Below are 25,764 nucleotides of genomic sequence, written 5' to 3' on the forward strand. Positions count from 1 at the left end.
CACCAATGGAGGTGAACTACAGTATATGGCACCACATGATAACGATTAATGGGTTAATGGTGGTTGCTGGTAAGGGAAATGGGAGTACCCATGAAACCTACCACAAAGTACCATCTTCGTTTACCACAAATTTTACTTGAATCCACTGGGTTTCGAACCCAGGTTACTAGCATGGGAAGCTTTAGCCATTTGGCTAACGAAAAAGATTTCTGATGTAAAGAGTGGATTTCCACATCACTAAATGGAAAACTGGTCTTAACACCATGCCTACTGTCTCTCTGCTTTATAATCTAATAATCTGTCTGCCCATCCATACATCAGTCTACGCAATGTCCTGTCATTCGAACTAGTTTTGAGTACCACTTATAAATCACTACTTCTGGGTCGACATTGTGGTATTGTTTGAAATGTTACTCATCAATAATATCTGATGAGACTTTTGTTTTAAAAAGTGTAGCATTAAATTCGATATTCATTAATTCAGTGTTTCTGAATAAAAAAGTTGGTTAGCATGGTTTTCTTTCGAAAAAAAAAAAAAAGAAAGAAAACAAAAGCTGGGAGTATTTTACAACAGATATATCTGTAAACGAGTTCTGTTCGTTACTGGATGACAGAAGCAAAATATTTTTGTTTTCATGTGAAAAGTTAACTATTGCTGCAAATGCCAACACTAAGAACAACAAATTTTGACTTATTGATGTCCCAAACTCAGAAATGAAATTATTCACATTGCCAGGTTAGAGTAGTTTATGGCTAGGGGAAGAAATTCAATATGCTTGGCTTTAGAAGCCAACTATTACCATACTATGTCACAAATGCCAATCCTAAGCACAGATGAGAAAGAAGGATTGTTGGAGAAAGACAGCCAATTTTCTAGGTCACAATGTATCGCCTCAAGCACCATAATATTCTTGATTTGACATCTCATTTTGTGAACAATAACTAAAGAGTTCTCTGACAACTCTTAAATTTGTTTGCCCAATCTTGTAACACATTTACTGAATGTTCCTTTGGGAATAGATTGTAAAACAGCAGTGATTAATAAAAATAAATACATTTTCTAGGTAGGGAGACAATACACATTCGTCAGTTTATATGAAAATAAACAGAAGGCAGCTATCACATCATGATTTGGTGGGCATATCCACGAACTTAACTTTAATGATAATAAAAAAAATAGCACGAAATTAGAAGGCACGAAAGTTATGTAAAAAAAAAAACACCTTTACCTAAAACAGCACAATGAAGGTATTTTAATTTGAAGGAGGTATCCCACAGAAGATAAGTAACTTATTAAGTGAATCACTTCTAGTACGTGTTACATTCATTTTATTTATTGTTGTTGCTATTTATTTTATTGCTTTCTCAAATTTCGAGGTTGCTTGTAGACAAAGCATACCAGATACATGCAAATAATACATTCTCTTACACTCCACCAGGTCACAAAATACACAAGCAGTGAAACTTAAAAAAAAAAAAAAAAAAAATGAAAAGAACAAAATACTAACACATTACAGAAAAAAAAATGACAAAACTGACACTAAACAAAATGAAAATAATATTATAATAGAAGAAAGTAAAACACAGATTTAAGGATCGGAAAAGAACATAAGTAACTCAATTGGTACAAATAGTTAAGAGGGAGAATGTAAGGAAGAATAGAACAAATAGAACATAATAAAATAATAATAAACGAAATTTAAACAAAGGTCACAATAGAAAAAGCTATGATAAACTAATCTGTTGATATAGGCCTATACATGTATGATTTATAAAACTCTGACAAAAAAAACGCATGTAATTGAAGGGAATCTGAATTATTTTTAAAACTTGATAATGTCCAACAGTCTCTGACATGCTGTGATAGAAAGTTCCAGAGATGAGCTGCAGAGACAGTGAAAGATGAAGAGTAGAAGGATGTTCTATGTTCAGGAATGGAGGGTGTGATATGGTGTTGCAAACAACTATCTATTGCTTGATATGAGGACAAATTTTGAAAACGAGAAGATAAAATCTAGAGTTCTGAAGAATGTTGAAGAGTAAGGTAAGAGAATAAATAATTCTTCATTTTTGAGATGGACCCAGGACAGCATATTGAGTGAAGATGAGATATGGTCAAATCTACAGATGTTGCAAATAAATTGAATACAAGTGTTATGAGCACACTGTACTCTTTCTGTCAGTCTCATGTTAAGGTCAGTGAAAAGAGTATCACAGTAATCAAAATGAGGCACCAAGACCAACTACACTAAATTCTTCTTGAGAGTCAATGGAAGGAAATTTCGGATTTATTTTAGTGTGTGAATTTTCATAAAAGTTATTTTACATGTGTGTGTGATTTGTGTATTCCAACAAGTTTTTGTTCATATAAATTCATAATTTTTTTTTTATTGTATCACTGTATGGGATGATTTAATTTATTTTAAGGAGGTATAGTCGGAGGCACCGATTTTGGCAGATGACCTCGATGACATTTCCAGTAGGCGAGCCAATATTGTTTCTGTAAGCTGCGAGAATGAGATGCGATAACATTCTGAGTCGTTCATATTTTCATAACAGCAGCTCATATCAATTATCCTTATTATGAAACACACCACGGTACAGTCCTATTCAAAGAATACCTTTAATAAATGTAAATGACTTCCATTCGCAATGATTTTACAATACGTCTCCTACATTTTCTAAATTAAATTAATTCTTAATTAAAAGGAAAAAGCATTGCATTCTGCATATATATATATATATATATATATATATATATATATATATATATATATATATATATATATAATCCTGCCCTTACCAGATCAATATACAAGATTTGTCCAGTAATAATCTAGGGATCGTCTACTGGTGGTGCAACAATTCAAGTTAATAAAATTACGATTCTTCTCAATAATCAAAATATAATTTGGTTAATTGGGTAAAATTGCATGCTGCGGAAGTTAGATTTATAAAAGAGTATAAGATATAGGATTGTAATGGATATTACAAGGGCAATAATTTCTTCGCGCGCACATTGTGAATAGAACAGAGAAGAAAGCATTTTAAAATATTCGAAATTGTACAAAATATCGGAGAAACCAATTTTCCCTGCACAAATTGCACCAATTGAAAAATATAATTACCATTCACAATAAACACTGTATTTTATGGATTCTAAAAAGTTGTTTATTAATCTAGAGGTATTGGCTCATGACTATATTAAATTCCAGCACAACATTCATTCAGAGTATGTAGAAATTACACTTTGGATTTTACCAAATGTATAGGCCTACTATCAAAAGGTGTTACATACCCCCTTAAATACTGTACATGTGTTACCTGTGCAATATCCGATGTTTAATTTTTTTAAATATAATTCATAGTACTGAAACTGCCATATTGAATTCGCACAAATTGTATCATTCGTAATTTTCGTCTCGAAAACCCCTAAGATATCTAATTTAATTTTTCACCCATTTTTGTCCCACTCCATCACTTTAGGGACAAAGTCGGACTAAATAATATCTTATTCGTATTCTGTGATAGCAAAGATCCCCAGATATCGACTTTCATCGAGATCGGATGACATGAGATTTCTCACTCCCTTCTGCCTTTTCATCAGTACCTTAGGATATGGTATTTAAAAAAATCTAAGAATGTTTAACCAATATTGTGGAGAGTAACCTTCATTTCAAGGGAGTAGCCTACACGAAATTGAATTTTTTTACTTTCCTTATACATTTTAGAAACAATTCTGAGAGATGAGATGAATAGTCTAACCCAATTTTATGAGTGAATCTTTGTTTTAAATTTAAAGGCTGCACGTCTGCTGGTTAAAAAAAATAAACCAGTATAATTTTTTTGATCATTATTGCCTCCCACTTTCCATCCCTTAATGTTCGTATTTCGTAAAACTCAGTCTTATCTATTGACTAAGGATTAACATATTTCCATATACATACATATTTCCATATATATAACAGATTATATTTCCATTTCGTACAATATTCTCATCACGAGACATAATCATATACTTTGTCTTTTCGGGATTTACTACCAAACCTATTGCTTTATTTGCTTCAAGTAAAATTTCCGTGTTTTCCCTAATCGTTTGTGGAGTTTTTCCTAACATATTCACGTCATCCGCATAGACAAAAAGCTGATGTAACCAGTTCAATTCCAAACCCTCTCTGTTATCCTGAACTTTCCTAATGGCATATTCTAGATCGAAGTTAAAAAGTAAAGGTGATAGTGCATCTCCTTGCTTTAGCCCACAGTGAATTGGAAAAGCATCAGATAGAAACTGGCCTATACGGACTCTGCTGTAAGTTTCATTGAGACACATTTTAATTAATCGAACAAGTTTCTTGGGAATACCAAAGACACATATAGACTACTGTAATATTTGTTTAGTTTTTGGAGGTGTCTGTCCAGAGTGCACAAATACTCGGGCGTGCATGTTTACTCTTATGTCCTCTTATGACAGAGATAACAGCCGATCTTGCAGCGGTGAGGAACTCGCTCTCCAGTTCACATTAACAAAATCCATCTGCCAAAATCCCTGGCGCGACTATAAGCTACATGTGTTTAATTTACGTAACAGTCAATAATGCCCCATTATAATTGTCTGTGATTTCTCCGAGTTCAGTTTTAGTCTAAATTTTTTCGTCCATGAAACAATTGATTTTAAGTCATTGTTAACTTCCTTTAATGCATTATTTTAGTGCCGGTGTAAGTGTACAGATATATATTTGTTAGTTGTCAGCAAATAGAATATGTCTACAGTATTTAATCCTTAAGCAGTCGCACCTAACCACCCCACACCACTCAAACCGTTATCTCGAGTATGCGAATTCCAATTTCAAATATGTTTATGGTTATTGTTGCCCTATCAATTCTAAGAAAGGTACTGAAAGTTTCAGAATTACAGACTTACTGAATATGTAATTAAGAGCTTCTTAATATGTGACTGGGTTTTGTGTGACTACTTAAGAGTTAATAGATTGTGATATGTCTTTTATACAGATCGTAAAAAGTACAGATCCAAGAACTAAATTCTATGGTACACCTGCACCCACAATATGCCAGGAAGGAAAACAATTGCAGACCTACACACATTGTTGACATACGTGAATACAGGAAGTAAACCACGGAACTGAATTTTCTGATCAGTTAAGGGCTCAAAGCTTGTGTAGTAACCAGCGGCGGCTCGTGGGTATTGAATTCAGGGGGGCTGCATACAAGAATAAACCATGCAACATACCTTATTTAAAGATTAGTTCCATGCGCCTTGTCTTGTAGGTTGCAAACTTTTGAATCATCTTCTTATTAAAATCCGATGTCGTTTAACATAGTCTTTACAATGGAAAACATAGCTAATGCGGTCATTGGCCCAGGTCAATGGCATTTAAATGTGTTTAAATGAGACAAGCTCATGTCAGTAGATGTACTGGGATTTAAAAGAATCCTGCGGGACAAAATTCCGGCACACCGGCAACGCTGATATAACCCCTGCAGTTGCGAGTGTCGTGAAATAAACCATAATTTAATTTTTTATATGCAGATTTGAACCTTAGAAATATCTAACTGGCGATGTTGTAGTTGGTTGTGTAATATATCTATATGATACATCAAAAAATGAAAAAACTGAGCCAGAAATTTGAATTCAGGATTTTCAATAGTACGCACCAGGGCGCTTGCCTCATTTATTGTGATGTTGTTAGATGTTTCAGATTCCATTATGGTTTGAAAACATTCTACCAATAGCTCCTTCTTCTCATGAACAACATTTACTGTTCTTATTTTAAAACTCCATCTTGTTGCCCCAGCTGATGGAATTGTCTTTGAAACACATTAATCTAATACAGACTGTGTGGAGATCGAGAGAAGAAAGCAGGGATACTGGATAAATCAGCAAAAAATATGCGAGCTTTGTAGGCTGTTTTGTTTAGCGGCTCTTTCCGTTATGAGATTCAACTGATGGGCACTTAATTTCACATTTCTCCTGAATTGTTAAGGTACTGAACTGAATAGACTGTAAATATTGTACAGAATTAAACATTGTCGCACTTGTTACACTCACAATATTAAAGAAAATGTATTTAAAACTGCGCGCTACTGACAAACTGCTGCAAATTTTGCAGCGCTTGGAAACTCTGGATTCATGGCGAGGGGCAGCAGGGGGAGGAGTAAAAGTAACGCGCAAAGCATCCAAGACAAGACTGGCAGCTCCAGGGGAGGAAGTGGCTTCACCAATCTGTCCTTGTGTTTGGCTTCGCTCTGGCAGCACCAGGGGAGGAAGTGACTTCACTAACGATTATTGTGTGCATGTCAATGAGAGCGAAATTTAAAAAACAATTTGAGCCGCTAAATAGAGACTGTATAATAAATGTACTATTTCACAACATAAAACGAGACAAGAGCCACAAATGTCTGGGGGTGCTGCAGCTCTGCAGCCCCCCTTCGAAAGCCACCCCTGGTAGTAATAGATCTGTCCAGGGCAGCCGACAGGATTTATGGGCCCCTGTGCAATATTGTGCTCGGGCCCCATTGAAAAAATAAGTTAAAAAATTACAAGTTACCAATTATTCTGACCATAATAATTATTTGCAAAATAAATAAAAGATAACCCCATACACAGATATGAATCTAAAACTATACACTTTTGTTACATTGAAAACTTTTAGCAAAACTTCACATTAGCACAATATATTATATTCATCAAACTTCTTTTTCAGTAGAGCCTACGTAGTATGTTTCGTGACGAAACTTTCGTCTTTTCATTGTCGTTTGCTTAATTTCGTTTTCATAAAACATTATTCTTAAACAGCTGTTAATTTCTGACTTGGAGGCCACATCAACAAAAACTCTCCTTGACTTCATTGATACAAAATCATCAATTATATCATCAAAATTTAAAGACCTGGCAAGATTGCTCTCCAGACTAAGGAGGCCAAGGTTACTCAGTCTTTCTTGACACATTGTTACTCTGAATACATTTTTATTTCCTTCATTTTGCTTGAAGTTGGTGTGAAATTGAGCTTTGCTAGTGAAGGTGCAGAAAATAAACCAATCTCAAGCCCGTCTGTTCAGGTTGTCAAAAATGAAGACAGTTCGTGCTCAGAAGTGAATACTGATGGTTGTGGCTGTTTAGATAAAAATTCTGATAACAGTAGTATTGAATCAGAACAAGCAAACAAAAGTAAAAATGATGTGTTAATATGTGCAAGTGAAACAAATTTACACACACCAGTTCCTAACTCTGAGTCATGGCAAGTAACATGCGACCTTGGAAAACTAAAAAAATGGAAGACAAGTTTGTAAATGACACTGAATGTGTTGTTCGAAAAACTACCCCCAACCTGCCTAATAACCTTTCAAGTGACGGAACAAGAGACTTTCCAGTATTATTTTCAAAACTCAAGAATGAAGAATGTGTGCTCAGAGACTGGCTAGTGTGGAGTGAAACAAATCAGTCATTGTACTATTTTCCCTGATTTGTTTCACTCCACACTAGCCAGTATCTGGGAACACATTCTCCATTCTTGAGTTTTGAAAATACTGTAATACTGGTTTTGAAAAGGCCATTGTTTTCGAACAACACATTCAATGACACAATTTGTCTGCTGCTTTTTAGTTTTCCAAGGTCGCTCAATTTCACACCAGCATCAAAGTTCTACTCCCTTTCTTAATATCTCCCAATTTTTATATCTCTCCTTGCACTTCTCAGCTCCCGACTTGCTTCTACTTGTCCATTGTCCACTGGTAACACTAACAACAGAATTTACTAGAAAAACGACAACAAAAAGACGAAAGTTTCGTCACGAAACATACTATGTAGGCCCTACTGAAAAGGAAACGTGATCCTGCAGCTTGGATTTTCTAGCACATTGCTGTGGGCCGGCAGGGGTTTGTAGTTAAGAGGACAAGCCAATTGAACGTGTTCAGTACAAGCGACGGGAATATATTTCAGGCAAATCCCAGATGCCTCAAGTGTCGTGTCGATGATTGTTAACGTGGGAAACCAATATTCTATTATATGAGCCATTCAGAGCAAAAGTGGTGTAAGTCAAAAGTGGGTAATGAGAGTTAAAGTAAACATTCTGTAAAATACAGTGCAAAGTAGCAATTAATATGTCCTTCGTGCTATCCACTAACTACTAATAATTTAAATAAATTGAATATTAATTGCTACTTTGCACTGTATTTTACATAATGTTTACTTTAACCTTCATTACCCACTTTTGACTTACACCACTTCTGCTCTGAACGTCTCATATAAAAGTCAAATATTTACATATGAAGTGGTAATTTGTATTAATTCTACTATTGTTGGTTAATATGTCAGATTCATGTAACAAATGTTCTTACAAAATTTTATAGTACCCATATGTATCTGTGAATAATTATTCGTGATAATAAAAAGTAATCAGACTCACTTAATCTAATGGGCCCTTACTGCTCACGGGCCCATATGCACTTGCCCCCTTTGCCCCCCCCCCTTCTCGGCGGCCCTGGATCTGTCAACTGAGTCGAAGACTTTGCCGAAGACAAAGAGTGTCAAAATGGTCAAGTTTTGATGGTCAGAGGATCTTTAATAAGAAATTACAAATAACAAGACACAAAATAAGAGTTTTAATTATTTACTTTACTTTTAATAGAAATATAATGTCGCTAAAATTAAATTGTGATTGTTATACACTTCAAAGGTATGTAATTATGTTACAAATTACGGCAATACCAATAAAATATAAACATCATATATTCGATCACCATAATGTTTAATAAGGTAATAAATGGTGAAGTACCAGAAAAGTGGAAAGTAGCTATTATAACATCAATAGGCTATATGAGAAAAGAGACAAGAGTGTGTGTGAAAACTATAGAGGTATATCTATAATAGCACATTTAGTAGAATTTATGGTCGTATGTTAACTACAATGATTGAAATGGAATATAAAGATATGGAAATGGAAGAGCAATCTGGTTTCAGGAAAGGTAGGTCATGCACAGAAAATATATTTTGTATAACACAAATGATTGAAAAAAAAAAAAAAAAAGAGCCACTAACAGAGACTTACATCTGCTCTTCGTTGATCTAACTAAAGCATATGACAATGTTCCTCAAAAAATGTTATGGGAAACTTTAGACAGTTCAAACATCAACACAATGTTAACAGAAGCCATAAAATCATTACATAAAGGATCACTTTCGAAGATAAAAATTGGAAATCAAATTACAGAGGCCTTCAAAGTAACAAAGGGATTAATGCAAAGCTGCAGCTTACCTCCAACGCTACTTAAAATATATCTTGAACGAGTATTAAAGAGACTGGAGAAGGAAATGCCAAAGAATGGGTATACTAGTTCAAAACATACACATATTCTCAATGAATTTTGCAGATGACCAAGTATTAGGTATTAGCTCAAGATCACCATGATATGGAATGCATGGCAAGAAAACTAAATATTTATGTATAGAAGAAGAAAATGAAAATTTAAAGTTTGATAATGAAGAAGAATTGAAACCATCTATTGAATGCACTTATTTAGGCACAAAGATATACCATTCAGGAGATAGTACAGTGGAAATTAAAAACAGAATTATACAAACAAAACGAGCAATAAATGCTCTAAATTCTATTTGGTGGAGCAAAAATATTACAAAAAATAGAAAATTATAAATATATCAAACCACAGTCCAAAGTATCCTAATATATGGAGCTGAAGTTAGGCAATTCCCAACTAGGGACACAAGAAGGATTCTAAGTATAGAAATGGATGTCCTAAGATGATCAGCAGGGAAATCTAAAATGTAAAAATAAGGAATAGACGAATAAAAGAAATTATGGAAGTACAAGACGAGCCAGACATTATAGATATAATAGAAAGGAAAAGGTTACAGTGGTATGGCCATATCAGAAGAATGTATGTATTTATTCACACTGCAATGGGTATATACCCGGTGGCAGTGGTAACTAATTACATTCAATAATGACAATAATAAACTTATTAATTAAAAATACAATTAATAATAATACTAATAATTAATACTAACAATAATTTATAATAATAATAATAATAATAATAATAATAATAATAATAATAATAAGAATAAGAATAATAATAACAACAACAGGGAATATCCTAAATTAAATGAAACGATCACTTAAAATAACATCTGAAATAAATCTAATTTGTATCTTAAAACTAAGATCGAACTAAAACCCACGAGTATGATATGTTCATATCTGCACAAGTACCTTTCAACATTACACTCATTTCGCTGTCAATTCACTCACTGCACTGGAACTATGACACATTTCACTGATTCTATCCTGATTTCACTAACACTTCAGAAACATTTCACTGTTCAAATACTTTGCACTGCCACTATAAACTATAAAGCTTCACTGACAGGAACACGTGTCACTTACACTACACACTTCAATGACACAACATAATTCTTACTGATACAACACTTCAATAACAACATATCATTTACACCCTTTAAATACTGTGTATAATTACCGTCTATTAGTAAAGTCCTTAAGCCTATTTTTAAATACATTTTTTGGTTGTTGGTAAAGCCTTGAGTAAGTCTGCAGGTAAAGCATTCCAGTCCCTGATAGTACGATTGAGAAAAGAAAACTTTCCAGTGTCCATCCTCTGCCTTCTTTCCCTCAATTTATATGAGTGGTCGTCCCTTGAAGAGTAATTTGGCGGCTGCAACCTATTTTTTATTTCTCTCCAGGCAGGCTCACCTCTGTATGTTTTGAACAGTGCGCATAATCGAATTCGCGTTCTCCTTTCCGTGAGTGTGTCCCATTTTAATGGTGAATTTTTCCGACAACACTTGAGAGCCCGTTTTTTAATCTTTTCCAGTGTCTTAATATGTTCTAATCTGTAAGGATCCCAACATGCAGCACCATATTCCATTACTGGACGTACTAGTGATTTATATGCAATCTCTTTCGATTTATCAGAACCTTTTCTTAGTACCCTCATCACAAAGTGTAACGCTCTCCATGCTTTTCCCGCTGTGTCTGTAATGTGTTCCCCCCAGCCGAGATCGCTGCTAAATGTTATTCCGAGGTATTTACATTTGTTAACTTCCTGAATGGTTTCACCCCCTAACATATACGATGCGACTATTTTATTTCTTTTCCTTGTAAAGCTGATGGCTTTGCTCTTTAGAGAATTTATTTTCATTTTGTTGGCTATTGCCCAATCGTTTATTCTATTGAGGTCATTCTGGAGAAGAGTAGTATCTTCATAACTTTTTATTTCCCTGTATACCATAAAATCATCTGCGAATAAGCGAACCCTAGACAAGATATTAACTGGCAGATCATTTACAAAAGCCAAGAATAGAAGATGCCCCAAGACACTCCCCTGCGGGACCCCGGAAGTAATTTCAATTGGGTTCGATAATTCCTCCCCTACCCGTACTCTCTGAGTGCGACAAGTTAAAAATTCCTTGATCCACTGGAGCACTCTGAAGTCAATCCCCGTTGATTGTAGTTTAACCAACAATATATTGTGTGGGACTACATCGAATGCGCGTGAAAAGTCAATAATCACTGCATCTACTTGGCTACTGGAATCTATTTCGTCTTCTAAATCCTGACATACAGTTACTAATTGACTCTCACATGAATAGCCCCCCCGAAATCCATGCTGACAGTTATGTAACCAATTTGAGTCATCCCAATGCTGCCTTAGATAAGCTGAAATCAAGTGTCCCATCTGTTTGCGAACCACAGAGGTGAGGCTGACCGGTCTGTAATTTTTTGTATCTGAGCAAGACCCTGACATAAATTGGCACCACTTTGCACCTTTCCAATCTCGCCAGAACAAAGATTACCAAAAATAATTATTATGGAATGGATTCCACCAAAAAGAAGGAAAAAAGGACGACCAAAGAAGACTTGAATGGAGGGTGTACTAGCAGCTATGAATGCTAGAGGATTAGAGCCAGGCCTATGGATGAACAGAGAGGAGTGGCATTTGGTTTCCAGAAGACCGCAACAGCTGTTATGACACCGGAATGACTGATTGATATATTCGAAGTTAATATCTGTTTGAGCACATTTATTTATGGCTAAAAAATGATGGTCAAGCAATAATAAGTTTCTCCTGTGTTTATTTGGTTTTCTTTATTTTTCCTGTTTTGTGGTAGAATATGATTCTCCAGTGACCAGAGGTTCTTGTGCATCTAAGATTACACAATTGTTGTGGTAATATTTTTTTTTTTTCATAATGTGTGATAGTGTATGGATTTCCAGCTAGTTAGCATTAGTATAGATCAGCCATGTCAAAACCCTGCACATGTGCACTTGTCTCTGTGCAATGTGCAGTTCCTATTCCCCTACCTGGAGGGAGTGAATCGGCTTGGAGGGGAATGCAAGAGGCTGTATATTACCTGCAGTAGCAGAACAGCTTTGGTTTCAGTAACACAGATCAGTATGGGTGTGCTCATTGAGCTGTGATTGTGAATGCGTTATGAAAAATAAAGTGAGGAGTCCACAGATATAATGAAGAAGAGAAATCACGAATCATATAACATAACTGTTATGATGTTTTCCTCAGGCAACAGTAATTATTTTAAAATGAAAGACTTTCATCATATCATGTGGACCTAATAGTGATGTGAGAATTTAAATCAGATTAGTAAAGTTCTCAAAATATGATATTCACCAGCTGTTATTTCTTAATCAGTAGCCTACTCTCACGGCAAAACAAACATGACAATAATGTTGTTTTAGAGTCTGTACTAACACAGCCATCAGTGGTTATAAGACTTACAACTTTTATTTGATAAGCTGATAAGTGATGAGAATAATGAGTGAGGAATACATGTGAGGGTCTTGAAGTTGTAAGGGAAGGAAGAAAGCAACTATTTGTAAGGCGGAAAAATTTTCTGGAAAAATAATACATAATGGCGAATTTTCCATCTCACGTTACTATATTATCTTAATATACTTATGTTTATAAATCTTTAAACCTGACATAAAGAAAATGTCCTCGCTTCACAGCTTGTGAAGTACTCTTTTAACTCAATTCAGTAACGCTCCCAACTTGCTGATACTTGCTCTCAACGTTTTCCAAATAAACTATATATAAATTTAAATTCAAGCTTAATTTATCCAATTTATTAATAATAATGTGAATTTATATTAATATACAACAAGGAAATGATTCCTGTGTAAAAGCCTCACAATGTCCTATTGCATGTAATTGGGAGTAAAATATTTCTTTAACATTTGTGCACCAATGGTCTCAATAATGCTTGAGGAACAATGAAAGAGTATTACTTTGAAATAATCAGTACCTACTATGTAAAATGAAATACTGTGTTCGTTTTTTGTTGTTTCGAAATTACTGCAATATTTATAGTTTCTTCAAATACTGTATACAAATCATGTAAATACATTATGCTTTATAAACGACTGCTTTGTGATTGTAACTGAGTAAGTCTATTGTTTCTTGTGTTACAATTATTGTCAAATATAGACACTGACAATAATTGTGTTTTTTTCCTTCTGCTAAGTATGTTTATAATGTCCAAATGTCAATTTAATTGAACACTAGAAGCGCAGAATAGCTTCTTGTACATCCCTCTAACTAAGAACTGGTAAGAGCAACACATGAATGACGCAATCTGCACAGACCGGCATTCTGCGCACATACACTGCACATTCAGTGTCTGATTTCTGACATGCCTGGTATAGATGATAATTTGATTATATTCCGTGAAGTTAGATCATTGAGTCTTTTAGTTAATGATCATGGAGGAGCAGGATCCAGTGCCGTGGTTTGTATAGCTGTCAATGGATGGCCTTGAGATTTTCAAAGAAGCCATTGTTGAATATTGAAGAACTGTGATCTTTTTTGTTAAAACATAGCATATTATCTGATAAATGTCTTTGTGCAAATTATGGAATTGTAGAATAAGCGTGTTTTCGTAAATTCAAGGATCAGAGATAGGTTAAATTCGGTTTGTTTAGGCTTTTAGTACGCCTTTCATATAGGCCTACTTCTTTTTTTGATTGTTAAGGAGATAGAAAGCGAGTTTTCGTAAGATCAAGGATCAGGATATTCATTTTATAGGTAATTTATCTTTTCAAATATCTTTAACTCCTACTTGTTCGTGTATTTATAATTTTGCTCTGTGTGGAATACAATTTTTTTTTTGCAGGATTTTAGTCTAAGGATTTAATTTTGGAAATAGTTTCTTTGAGATATATATATATATATATCTTTATTTCAGTTTACCTGTTTAAAATTATGCATTTAGTTTATTTTAATATATTTTGTGTGGTGATTTTAATATACTGTCTATATTTAATATGTATGAGGTTAGAATTAATATAATTAAAGGTAATTAGGTTTATTATTAACAGCTGTTACAGGAGGTAGTTTTCTTAGTTGCATTATTTTTCCTACTACTTTAATAATTCGTTTAACTTTTTATTTAAAAACTTTTGACTTTTTCAGGTTAGGTTTGGTATCTTTAAGCTTTCGGTATGCCTTGCGCATATGCTTTTTGATAGGTAAGTAGAAAGAAAGCAATTTGTTGTAAGATCTAGTATCAGTGACATGTTAGGTTTGATTTGTTCAGACTCTTGATGCGAAAATTGAAAAAGGAAAGTATAATCCTGCTACATTTGTGAAAATAAAGTTATCTTTAATTTTTTTCCGTTGAAATTATTGGTTTTTAGCGATTTTTTTAATTTTTATAATTTGTTATGTTTCACTTGGATTCAGAAATTTGAGCTTGTTTCTGCCATTTTTTTTTTAGTGATTTTCGTTTCTGAAAAACCATGACATATGACCATTTTGAAAGAAAGGAAAAAGGCAGTCACGATGGGATACAGTTTTACTACTCCATAAAATCTGAACTACCTAATAGGCATGTCATTCCACATTTTATTTGGTTTGCTATTGGTAATCAGGTAGACCTACTGTAGTCTCTTTCATTTATTGTTAATGAGAAACGAAGTGAACATAGAGAACTACACTCAGGAATAAAGACTACGCATGTTTACCGATACTAATAATAAATCTGTAGCCAAAATTTTTCTGGTAATTTTCGATTTTCCAAAAATAATTGGTCCTAAGATATATAATTAACCACCCTGAAACCGAAAATCGCTTTTTTGAAATTTTTGTTTGTAGGTCTGTCTGGATGTTTGTTACCTTTTCACACGATAATGGTTGAACCGATTTATATGAAAATTGGAATATAAATGAAGTTCGTTGTAACTTAGAATTTAGGCTATATGGCATTCAAAATATTTTATTTAAAAGGGGGGTTATAAGGGGGCTTGAATTAAATATATCGAAATATCTCCCTTATTAGTAATTTTCATGAAAAATGTTACATAACAAAAGTTTCTTTAAAAATCATTTCCGATAAGTTTTATTCTATGCAAAATTTTGATAGGAATGATATTTAATGAGATAAATGAGTTTTGAAATTAATATAACAATGCCATCTTAAGGGGCTGTAATGAAATAAAAACAAATGATTTCGTCTATAAGGGACCTTGGACAACAACAAATGAAAGCTATCAAACATAGCCTACAGAGAATGTTTCTATGTTTGTATTAAGTAATATCGAAAGCTAATTAACCATTTGTATAATATTATTATTTCACCATTGGAAAGTGTAGTTTCTCTAGAGGAACATAATGCTATAATGTTATTACAGTAACTTCTGAGTGAATTAAGGCGATGTAAGATTAAAATAGCTTCTTATGCACAGACAACTTGATAGGCTATTCTGTATATTCGTTTTCTGTATTTCTTAAAATAATGTTTATGTACAGCTGTCAAAAAAAAAAAAAAGTGGCCGCACTCGTGAACAGCGAATATTTTTAAAGTCCACTTCGGGTTGCGGCAATGTTACACGATGCATGTGCTTGTACAAGCAGTTCCGGAACTATGAAAGTGTTCCATATCTGCGCCTCGTAGACCAGTGGTAGAGTGCTTGTTTAATGATTCAAAGGTCGTGGGTTCGGGCCTTCTTCAAGTTTTCATTTTATTTTTTAATCGTTCTTTAGCGATGTAAATGATATTCAAATTATCATTTATATCCAGTTATCGTTCTTTATGGATATCACGTTATTTATATTTTGTTATCGTTCTTTAGAGATATGAATAAAATTCAGGTCATCATTTGTATTCTGTTATCGTATTATAACGATATGAATAATAATTATTATTGTATCTCCAATGGGGGTTAGCCCTATTTTACATATGTATGTTAGGGCTATAGTTTTATACACAAAAAAGATAAGCATAAAGAGAAATGCAAAAGAAAATTAAATTAGCTTACGCGATATAAACAAAACATAAACAATCCGTAAATTAGGCATTGCGATTGCAAAACAAATATCAGGTATCAATTTGAAACATACAAAAACATTAACAACACACATACGTAACACTTCTATAACACAAATATTGCAGCTTTCCGTACCATACATCATAAATTAATACACAATAGTCACACAAACACAATCAAACTATAATTACGACATTGCGACGACATCAAGCATCCCATAACTGACTCACATACATAACAAATCAAGCATCCGTTACAACACATACACTTCAACATAGTAACCACATTTTTAAAAGTTACAAATTTGGCTCCAAGAAGAATAAATAGGACACTGTTACTAATTACTATTCTTCTACAATTTCTTAAATACATCTGTAATAAATCTGTGAAATTCCGATATGAATAATATTCACGTTTTTTATATTGTTATCGTTCTTTAGCGATTTAAATAATATTCAAGTTATCATTTATATTCTGTTTTCCTCCATTAGCATTACAAAACAATATTAAAGTTATTTATATTGTTATTGTTCTTTCGCAATATATTAATTAAACAAACCGATATTTATCATTTATATTCTGTTATCGTTCTTTAGTGATACTGTATAAATAATATTCAAGTTATTTATATTGTAATCGTTCTTTAGCGATATAAATAACATAAATTTAATATTAGGTTTGGAAAAATCCAGTTGCATAACACTGGTATTAGTTTTTCTTTTTGTATTATTACATTATACTATCTTGAACCACAATAAAATGAAAAGGAGTAACGAGGAATTGAACCTGAGACGTTGACATTTAAATTCCGACATTCGTCTGCTGAGCTACGAGGGCAAAAGTGTGGAAACATTTTCGGAAAAATTGGCCCAATCACACTCTAAGATTTTCTGATGATTCGTAGAAGCTAGTCCAGGATGCAGGGGGGCAAAGGCTAATTGAGATTTCCCGGTCTCTGATCGGGTCAAACATCCTGATAGAATTAATATTTAACCCTTGCCGTGACTTTCGGTGAAGTCTGGAGGGCCCAATTAGTCAAATCCACTCTCCTCATCTCCACGCTTGGGCCCCCTGGAATTTAATAAGATGCGAAAGAGATAGTGGTGTGCGGAAGGCAACGGGATGTTACCGCATTTAGGCCTATCCTTCCCAAGAAAAACTGCAAACATGGACAAAGGAAGCTTTTAATAGAAGAAGAAGGATCTTCTGCGGACCTCTGGAAAAAGAACTAAGGAAGAGACTAGTGAAGTGCTTTGTGTGGAGTGTGGCATTGTATGGGGAAGGAACATGGACATTACGATGAAATGAAGAGAAACGAATTGAAGCATTTGAAATGTGGATGTGGAGAAGAATGGTGCGTGTGAAGTGGACAGACAGAATAAAAAATAAAATTGTGTTTGAAAAAGTGAGTGAAGAAATAATGATGCTGAAACTGATTAGAAAGAGAAAAAGGAATTGGTTGGGTCTCTGGTTGAAAAGAATAATAGACGACATTAGGATATGTGGATCATATGCGGAGACTAAGAGGAAGGCAGAAAATAGGAAAGATTGGAGATTGCTGGGTTTGCAATGAAAGACCTGACCATGGACAGAACATTTATGTGTGTATGTTCAGAATGCCTGGAATATCGTGTCTAAGAACAGTCGCTATTTGCAAAGACTAGTCAATTCCATGCCCACTCGACTGCAAGAGGATCGAGATAAGAGGAAGATAGACTAAATATTGAATTGTGGCTTTTTGTTTTGTTTTTTGAACGCTTAATTGTTTGAATGTTTTAAGGCCAACGCCAGTAAATTTGTTATGTTTATGCCACGAAAGATATTTTATTGAGAATAAAATCTTTTTTCTTTCCATTTGCAGCCACAATATCATAATGATAATGATAAAGTCATGGCATAATATATTAATGAACCTGATGTTAATTACTAAAATAATCATAAAAGAGAAAGGAGCCATTATGTCTAGTTTGTCTCTCTCAAAAACAGAACAAAAAAGGACATAAAAAGCACGAGGTTGTAGTCAAACGCAGGACCTCATGAATAAGAGGCCTGAACGCTACCATCATGCTATCGAATAACACACAGTATACTTCAATTATAACTGTAGATATCACGCAACGTGGTCCAACAACATGTAACATCGCCTGTCTCCGAATTGTAGCGAAGATACCCGAAGGGAACTTTGTTTCAGGAGAGCGGCCACTTTTTCTTTTGACAGCTGTACACATTCATTTTAATCTCAGAGAATTAACAAACAACGAGAGTGTATTGATTTAGTATGCAGTAATAGTATGTTAGCTTAGCATTCCATTATTTTATAATCCAAATTTTAACTATGCTCAATTGAATTGTGTTAAAATACATAAAATACATATGCAATAAATGCAATGCAAAAAAATTGGGTAATGAGCCAAGCAGATTATGTTGCGCTGTTGTAAAAGTTGTTCCTCCTGAGATTCAAGAGCCCCCATAACAAATTAAGAACTTACTTATCAGAGTATATCCATTATCAACACACTTTTTATATAATATTGTGACAGCGACGTGAGATTCGAACTCACGACCAGCATCCCGCAAGAGAGAAGATCGCGCGGGCTCCACGGAGCACTGAGGGACGGGGCACGGCGGAGAGAAGAGAGGGGAAAGGGCCTACGAGGCGAGGGAGTGTGTGCTCGCAACTGCTGCTTGCGGAGTGGAAGGGGGACGGACCCTCCCGACTCTTCCAGAAGTCCGTCGAAGTGGAGATATCCAGATAATTCGAGAGGACCCGTAGAAATCTCTCGCAACTATGATTTTGCTATAAAAGAAGAAACGCGGGCGAACTTGAGCAGTTTCAGTTGATTAGTCAGCCAGTTAGTAAGTAAGCCAGAGCAAGCAAGCCAGTCTTGTGTACCGGAGTTCGGCTCGAGTGTGCGTCCGCAACTGTGTCAGCATCCGAAGGCCTGAGTTCGAGTGCAGTGGACCGCAGTTGGAGGGACCTGAGTTCGAGTGCAGTGGACCGCAGTTGGAGGGACCTGAGTTCGAGTGCAGTGGACCGCAGTTGGTGGGACCTGAGTTCGAGTACAGTGAACTGTCTCTGAAGGTCTGTGGTTCGAAATACTGTGAATTCGAGTGACTGAGCTAGAAAAACTGTGAACTGAGAACTGATAGTTCTGATTTGTAAATAGTGCTTTGTAAATATTGTTTTTTTTTATTGGGTTATTTTACGACGCTGTATCAATATCTAGGTTATTTAGCGTCTGAATGGTATGAAGGTGATAATGCCGGTGAAATGAGTCCGGGGTCCAGCACCGAAAGTTACCCAGCATTTGCTCGTATTGGGTTGAGGGAAAACCCCGGAAAAACCTCAACCAGGTACTTGCCCCAACCGGGATTCGAACCCGGGCCACCTGGTTTCGCAGCCAGACGCGCTGACCGTTACTCCACAGGTGTGGACGTAAATATTGTTCAGATAATAAAGTTACATTGTTGTTTAGTTTAAAAAAACGTTACAATATAATATAATATAATATATAAAAATATAATATATAATATAATATAATCTATACTAATAATAAATCTGTAACCGAAATTTTTGTGGTAATTTTCGCTTTCTCAAAAATAATTGGTATTAACATGTATAATTATTCATCCTGAGACCGAAAATCGCTTTTTTGACATTTTTATTTGTATGTCTGCCTGTCCGTCTATCTGGATGTTTGTTACTTCATGAGCAAAAACTGGTAAATTAAATAAGCAAAGATTGGTAAATTATTATTAAATATTCTTAAGTTGGCAGCCTCCATATTATCAGAAAACTTTAAGCGCATAGTTGTTTTGCTTTCTGTGAACTATGAAAAATCATGTTTTGCTGCAACATTGGATTCAAGTAAAGGTAAGTGTACCTTATGAGTTTTTCATTCTATTTCTTTTCATAGTATATAAAATGTATTGTACACAAAAAAATAAACTTAAAATGTTTTTTTGTGTACTTCTAACCTAGAAAGTTATCAACAATGTATACCTACGCTAATATGTTAATACATAAACCACAGAGCAAAATCCGGAGTCATCTACGTCAGGTTAAAGACAGTCAGGGCCTAAGGACACCAGGGATTTACAAGATTCCATGTGAGTGCAGCGAAGTATACATAGGGCAGACTGGCCGCACAATAGAAGACAGAATCAAAGAGCATAAGAGGAACCTGAGGCTCTATTACCCGGAAAAATCTGCAGTGGCGCAACACAGCATAGAAAAGGAGCATACAATACTATTTGACCACACCAAGGTCATTAACAAATCAAGCCACTACTGGGATCGTACAATCAAGGAAGCCATAGAGATTAAGCTGGAGAAAAACAACTTTAACAGAGACAGTGGACTACAGCTCAGTCAGGCATGGACACCGGCCTTGGACCAGCTTAGGCCCTCTTACAGTCAAGGTCACGAAGATCACGGACCGGGGACAGCAACCGATTCCAGCTGGCGGATCAGGACTCGTCGCCCACCAAACTTCACACAAGAATCCCGGGAGGGGCGGAGCTTACAAGGAATGATAATTCCCGGCCCCGGATTGGCCGATCCACCAACCAATCCCGTATCACCTGAGACAGCCTAACATCTATATATCCTACGACTTTCTGTCTAGACACAAATTCCCTGAAGATGGCTGCAGAGATAGCAGTTGAAAGCTTGGAACATTCCAAAATTTTAACTCAGCTGATATCCCGCAAAAACATATTAGCGAACCAATGCCGAGAAAGCCTCAAATCATAAATGTATACCTATATACCTATCAGAATCTGTGTAACAAAGAATAACCTCCTTTAGAATTGAGTTCAATAATTTAGTTTAATTATTATGCTTATAGGTAAATTTCAACATCATGCCATTTGGGCTGGAAGGAAGGCAGCACTAGAGTGGTCAGAGGTTTTACATGATGAAGACAAGAAAAAAGTTTTTGTAAGCATTGCAATATTGAAATCAGTGCCAAAATTGAAAGAATAAAATGTCACCTGAAGAAATACACCATGAGAAATAAGAGAAAGTACTTAACTCCTTTAAAATAGAGTTAGATAACTTAGCTCCACCAACACACCATAATAATAGTTCTATATTGGATTCTTCCTCACTCCAGTGGCAGCAGCAGTGCAATAGTACTAAGTCATGCCAGTGAACATTCAATCCCAATGAAAAAAAAAAAAAAAGAGACCAACTTGGGAGACTTCGTAATTAAAACCACTGATCAACAGAAAGAACAATTGGATCTTTTTATAGCAAAATTCTTCTGAATCGTCTTCAAGCAGACAACACAAATATTGCACAAGACTTCAAGAATTGGCAACTTGGCTAAGGGTTTATCCCTTGCGCATGCCTGCAGTTAAGTGGTGAAGGGGATGAGGGAAGGTCGTCATGTTTTGAGGCAAAGTATATATCTACCTTCGTACAAACAATTCCAAACTGGACTTCCCCAAGAAGCAGTCACAAGCTGTTCTCTATTTAACATCTATATAAATTATCTGATAATTACAATTGCTCAGCAATCTAAAGTTAAGTGCCTCCTCTATGCAGACGACCTCATACTGTGGACATCAGTATCTAAAAGAAATGCCGTGCAAAATACAGAAAACATTATAAACAGAACATTAGACGTCATCAGCCAAATAGACGTTTGAAAATGTCATGACTGTATTGAAAATGTCATGACTGTAAACCTGTCAAAATCAGCATGCCACACATTCTCATTGTGCCATAAACAATTAGAACAACAAACAGCCCTGAGTCATATGAACCAATTTAAGCGTGACTTTAAATAGGCGGCTTTTGTGGTTTGCTCATATTGATATCATTGTGCAGAAAACCCATACACCATTGAAATGACATTAAGAGACTAGCAGACGTTAAATCGTAAATGGAGCTGTACGACATCCATTAACATCACACATAGACTGTCTGAACCTATAATGAAATAGGTCTACCATTACCGTAGTTACAGCACCTACACAACAAAAAAAATAAGCTCGAACATGTTTAAAACCAAGCATTATGGCTCATCAATGGAGTAGTAAAGACCAGCCAACTAACACTATGCTTTCCCTAACACAAAACAGAAATGTTGGAATCTGCAATTAGGGTCTATGATAGATTTATCAGATTACCCAACAACAGGTTCTGTTCACTTTACGATAACAGCAGCAGGTGACTGAAAGGGCAGGAGTTGTATGAATTGCTCTTAAAGAAAAAAGAAATTTAATCCATCACATGAGACCCACGTTATTTCTACCACCAGAGAATCCTCTGATTTGGTCTCATCCCATGTCCATGTTAACCTCAAGTAGAATGTAACAAGAGTGAATCAAGCACAACTATAGTATTAAACCTCAATGCCATAGAGATGAATATCACATATTCTCCCAATAAATGGCTTCTTGTTTACACAGATGGGTCAAAAATAGGCACTAACAGCCGCGTTAGCGTAGATCTCCATTGTAAACTCATCTACCACAATAGGTTACAATAAGTCTGTTTCTGATCACGAAACCAAGGCTATACTTATCACCCTCGCTTTAAAGTAACATGCAAAATTTCGGAATTTAGCCATGTTGTTATTTTAATGGATTCTAAGGCAACCATGCAAAATTTCGGAATTTAGCCATGTTGTTATTTTAATGGATTCTAAGGCAACCATCCACGCTATAGCAAATATTTCGTACAAGAACACAAGAGAGAGCAGAATGAAGAAAGTTACTAAAAGATCTCTATGAATCCAAGAAGATGGTTGCTTTCCCATGAATTCCGTCTCACTGTGGCATTGAGGACAACGAGACTGCTGGCACACTTGCAAAAAAGGTACATACCAGGTCTATTTATTTGTGCTAAGTTTATTTGTTTGTGCATGTGTGAGTGTATGGGTGCGTGTGTATATTATCAAACCTGACGATGTCATATCCAGGCCTTGTACATGGTTTCTGACAAATATTATTATTATTATTATTATTATTATTATTATTATTATTATCATCATCATCATTATTATTATTTGACTATAGGGAATCAGTAGTGAGTGTATGAGAATTTATGTTGGCTAGGTTGGAGAACGGATGATATCATAAGATTAGTTTTTGTGTTTGCCAGGATGTATTGAGCATTTTACAGCAATGGTTGGTGCATTAGTTCATTTATATGACTGTGCATTCTGGTAGTTAGATTGGTACGTGTGTAAATTTTATTGTCAGTTGGTGTTGATGTACCTAGGTAATTTAAGTTAAATAATATACTGCTATATCAAGTGTGTCGATGGTAAGTCATTATGTCATTTCTTTCTTTTGAAATTACTTTATTTATTTATTCTTTACTTAATTGGTTATAGATTCCATTGCTGGTCTGGGTGGAGATAAGCGAAGTAGTGAATTCTGAATCATCTTATGAAGAACATGAACGTGCCTGCTATTTTCCTTGGTATTTATATATGTTGAGTGTGTATGTGAATCTATTCGTTGTTTCTTTTTATTTATATTTAATTTGGGTTTTAAATTTGTACGAGAACTATGGTTATGAGTTAGGTGGGTTAAATAAGGAGATAGATAAGTGACATGAGGCCAAGGTATATGACAAGGTTAGTGGGTTAGTTGAGGAGATATCTCAGGGACACGAGATCGAGGTATGTGACAAGGTTAGTGGATTTGTTGAGGACATATCTGAGTGACGTGACGCCGAATACTGTAAATTCAATGATTTAAGTGCGTTTTCTCTCCCGTGAATAGTGTGGGAATGCCAAAATTTCACCTATGGAATTGTGTTGAAGAACAGATGGGTTCTATTCCAGAATGAGATATTGTGAAATTGTTTTGGTAATCCTATCCCATTTTCAAAAATAGCGGATCGGTTCCCCACACATCTGCAAACACAAGAAAATTTCATCTTCTTCCACAATGCTTCGCATATTATTCACCAATTTTTCAGTTGGTTATTTGACGACGTTGTATCAACTACTAGGTTATTTAGCGTCCATATAATTGATGATAGAGAGATGGTATCTGACGAGATGAGGCAGAGGATTCGCCGTTAATTACCAGACATTCGCTTTACGGACGGGGAAAAACATTGAAAACCTCCAACCAAGTAACCATCCCAAGCAGGAATCGAACCCACGCCCGAGCCCAGCTAGAATTTAATATGCAATGTTATATATTTGCAACTAAGTAAAATCAAGACAATAAGAGACCACAACCTTGGTATATGATGAACCAGAACTTTTATTTACAGTAAGAACTGTCAGGATTAAATTTTAAGTATTGTAAGCAGGAAAGCAAACGGCACCCAGTTACAAAGTTCACAAAGGACTGACTTAATTCTGTTAATGTAATGAACACTTAAAACTGCTGAAAGTTGTACCACAGTGTAAGTTACCTACCTCAGCTCCCCACAAATCTGGCTTAGACCCTGCAGATTTACTGTAGATTGTACAGTCCACATTTTTATCGAAAGTCAAAACTCGGGGATCATCGCTGATATATCGTATTAATGTTTTGCCTGACGACACAGGTTCTAAAAGGAAAAAAAATACATGTTTATAATTATCATATGCCAAAGGTATATAGTACAGAATATTCAGTCGGATTGAACTAATGCTATGTTTGACTCGATCTATATCCGACATTCATATATCTTACTGTTAACCCTTCTTTAATTCAACAATGAATTAAATATGTTTCAAGTAAGTCACAACTTTGATAACACGCACAAAATAAAATCCTTGACAGTATCACAGCTCAATCGTACCTGAACAAGTAGGGTCACCACACAGTCTTTTGTCCGAGATCCTTCCTTCACAAACGTATAACAACAACATTATAGCAAATATAACACAATTCCATACTGAAATCATTTCTATTGTCACTATTAATCGTCTATCCTCCACATCACCATTAAGTTAACTCAACATCTGTGACCCAGAACATGTGGCGGCATCTGATAGGTTTTCTTGACTTTCTCGTCATTTCTCGATTTTCTCTCGTTCGATATTTCCTATCTTTTCAACTTGCGTCTAGACCGTTGCTTACGAGATTATACAAGCTGGCGCATAGAGCTTGAAAAACGAGTCTGAAGTGGTTCCCTCGTAATGCCAATTCCGCCGCTCGGAGCGCTGTTCTGCCCTATATATATTCATAGCAGAACACTTAAATGACATTGACATTTGGGACATTTAATGGACTCACCATTGCTTATTAAATGCTTCGTACAATATTTTATGGACAATAGACGTAATTTCCAAACTTCTACTCCTCAATTATATTACAATAAAAGGCTGTCATTCTTGATATTAAAACATGTTACATATAAACTGAGGGACTGTCTGCTCTGTACTTCAGTTCATACACCAAACATTTCCGGAAATAAATTAACTTGACATCTTACATATACGCACTATAGCCTACCCTTTTCACC

The 25,764-nt window shown here is 35.2% G+C and overlaps 1 protein-coding gene across 3 annotated transcripts in view; it reads right to left on the bottom strand.

The window, feature by feature from the left end:
* LOC138715348 (transport and Golgi organization protein 1-like) overlaps positions 1 to 25,305 on the bottom strand; it is a 134,602-nt gene extending 109,297 nt beyond the window's left edge. Inside the window, exons 1-2 of one of the 3 annotated variants that reach the window (XM_069848171.1) lie at positions 25,099 to 25,305; positions 24,731 to 24,864 (exon numbers count right to left, since the gene is read on the bottom strand). In XM_069848171.1, the coding sequence (XP_069704272.1) occupies positions 24,731 to 24,864; positions 25,099 to 25,204 (240 nt within the window). In that variant the 5' untranslated portion in view covers positions 25,205 to 25,305. The remainder of the gene's footprint in view (positions 1 to 24,730; positions 24,865 to 25,098) is intronic. The other 2 variants (XM_069848170.1, XM_069848169.1) reach the window with 2 other exon arrangements.
* Positions 25,306 to 25,764: the final 459 nt, after the last annotated feature.

Source organism: Periplaneta americana, chromosome 15 (assembly GCF_040183065.1).
Source record: "Periplaneta americana isolate PAMFEO1 chromosome 15, P.americana_PAMFEO1_priV1, whole genome shotgun sequence".
Classification (NCBI taxonomy): Eukaryota; Metazoa; Arthropoda; class Insecta; order Blattodea; family Blattidae; genus Periplaneta; species Periplaneta americana.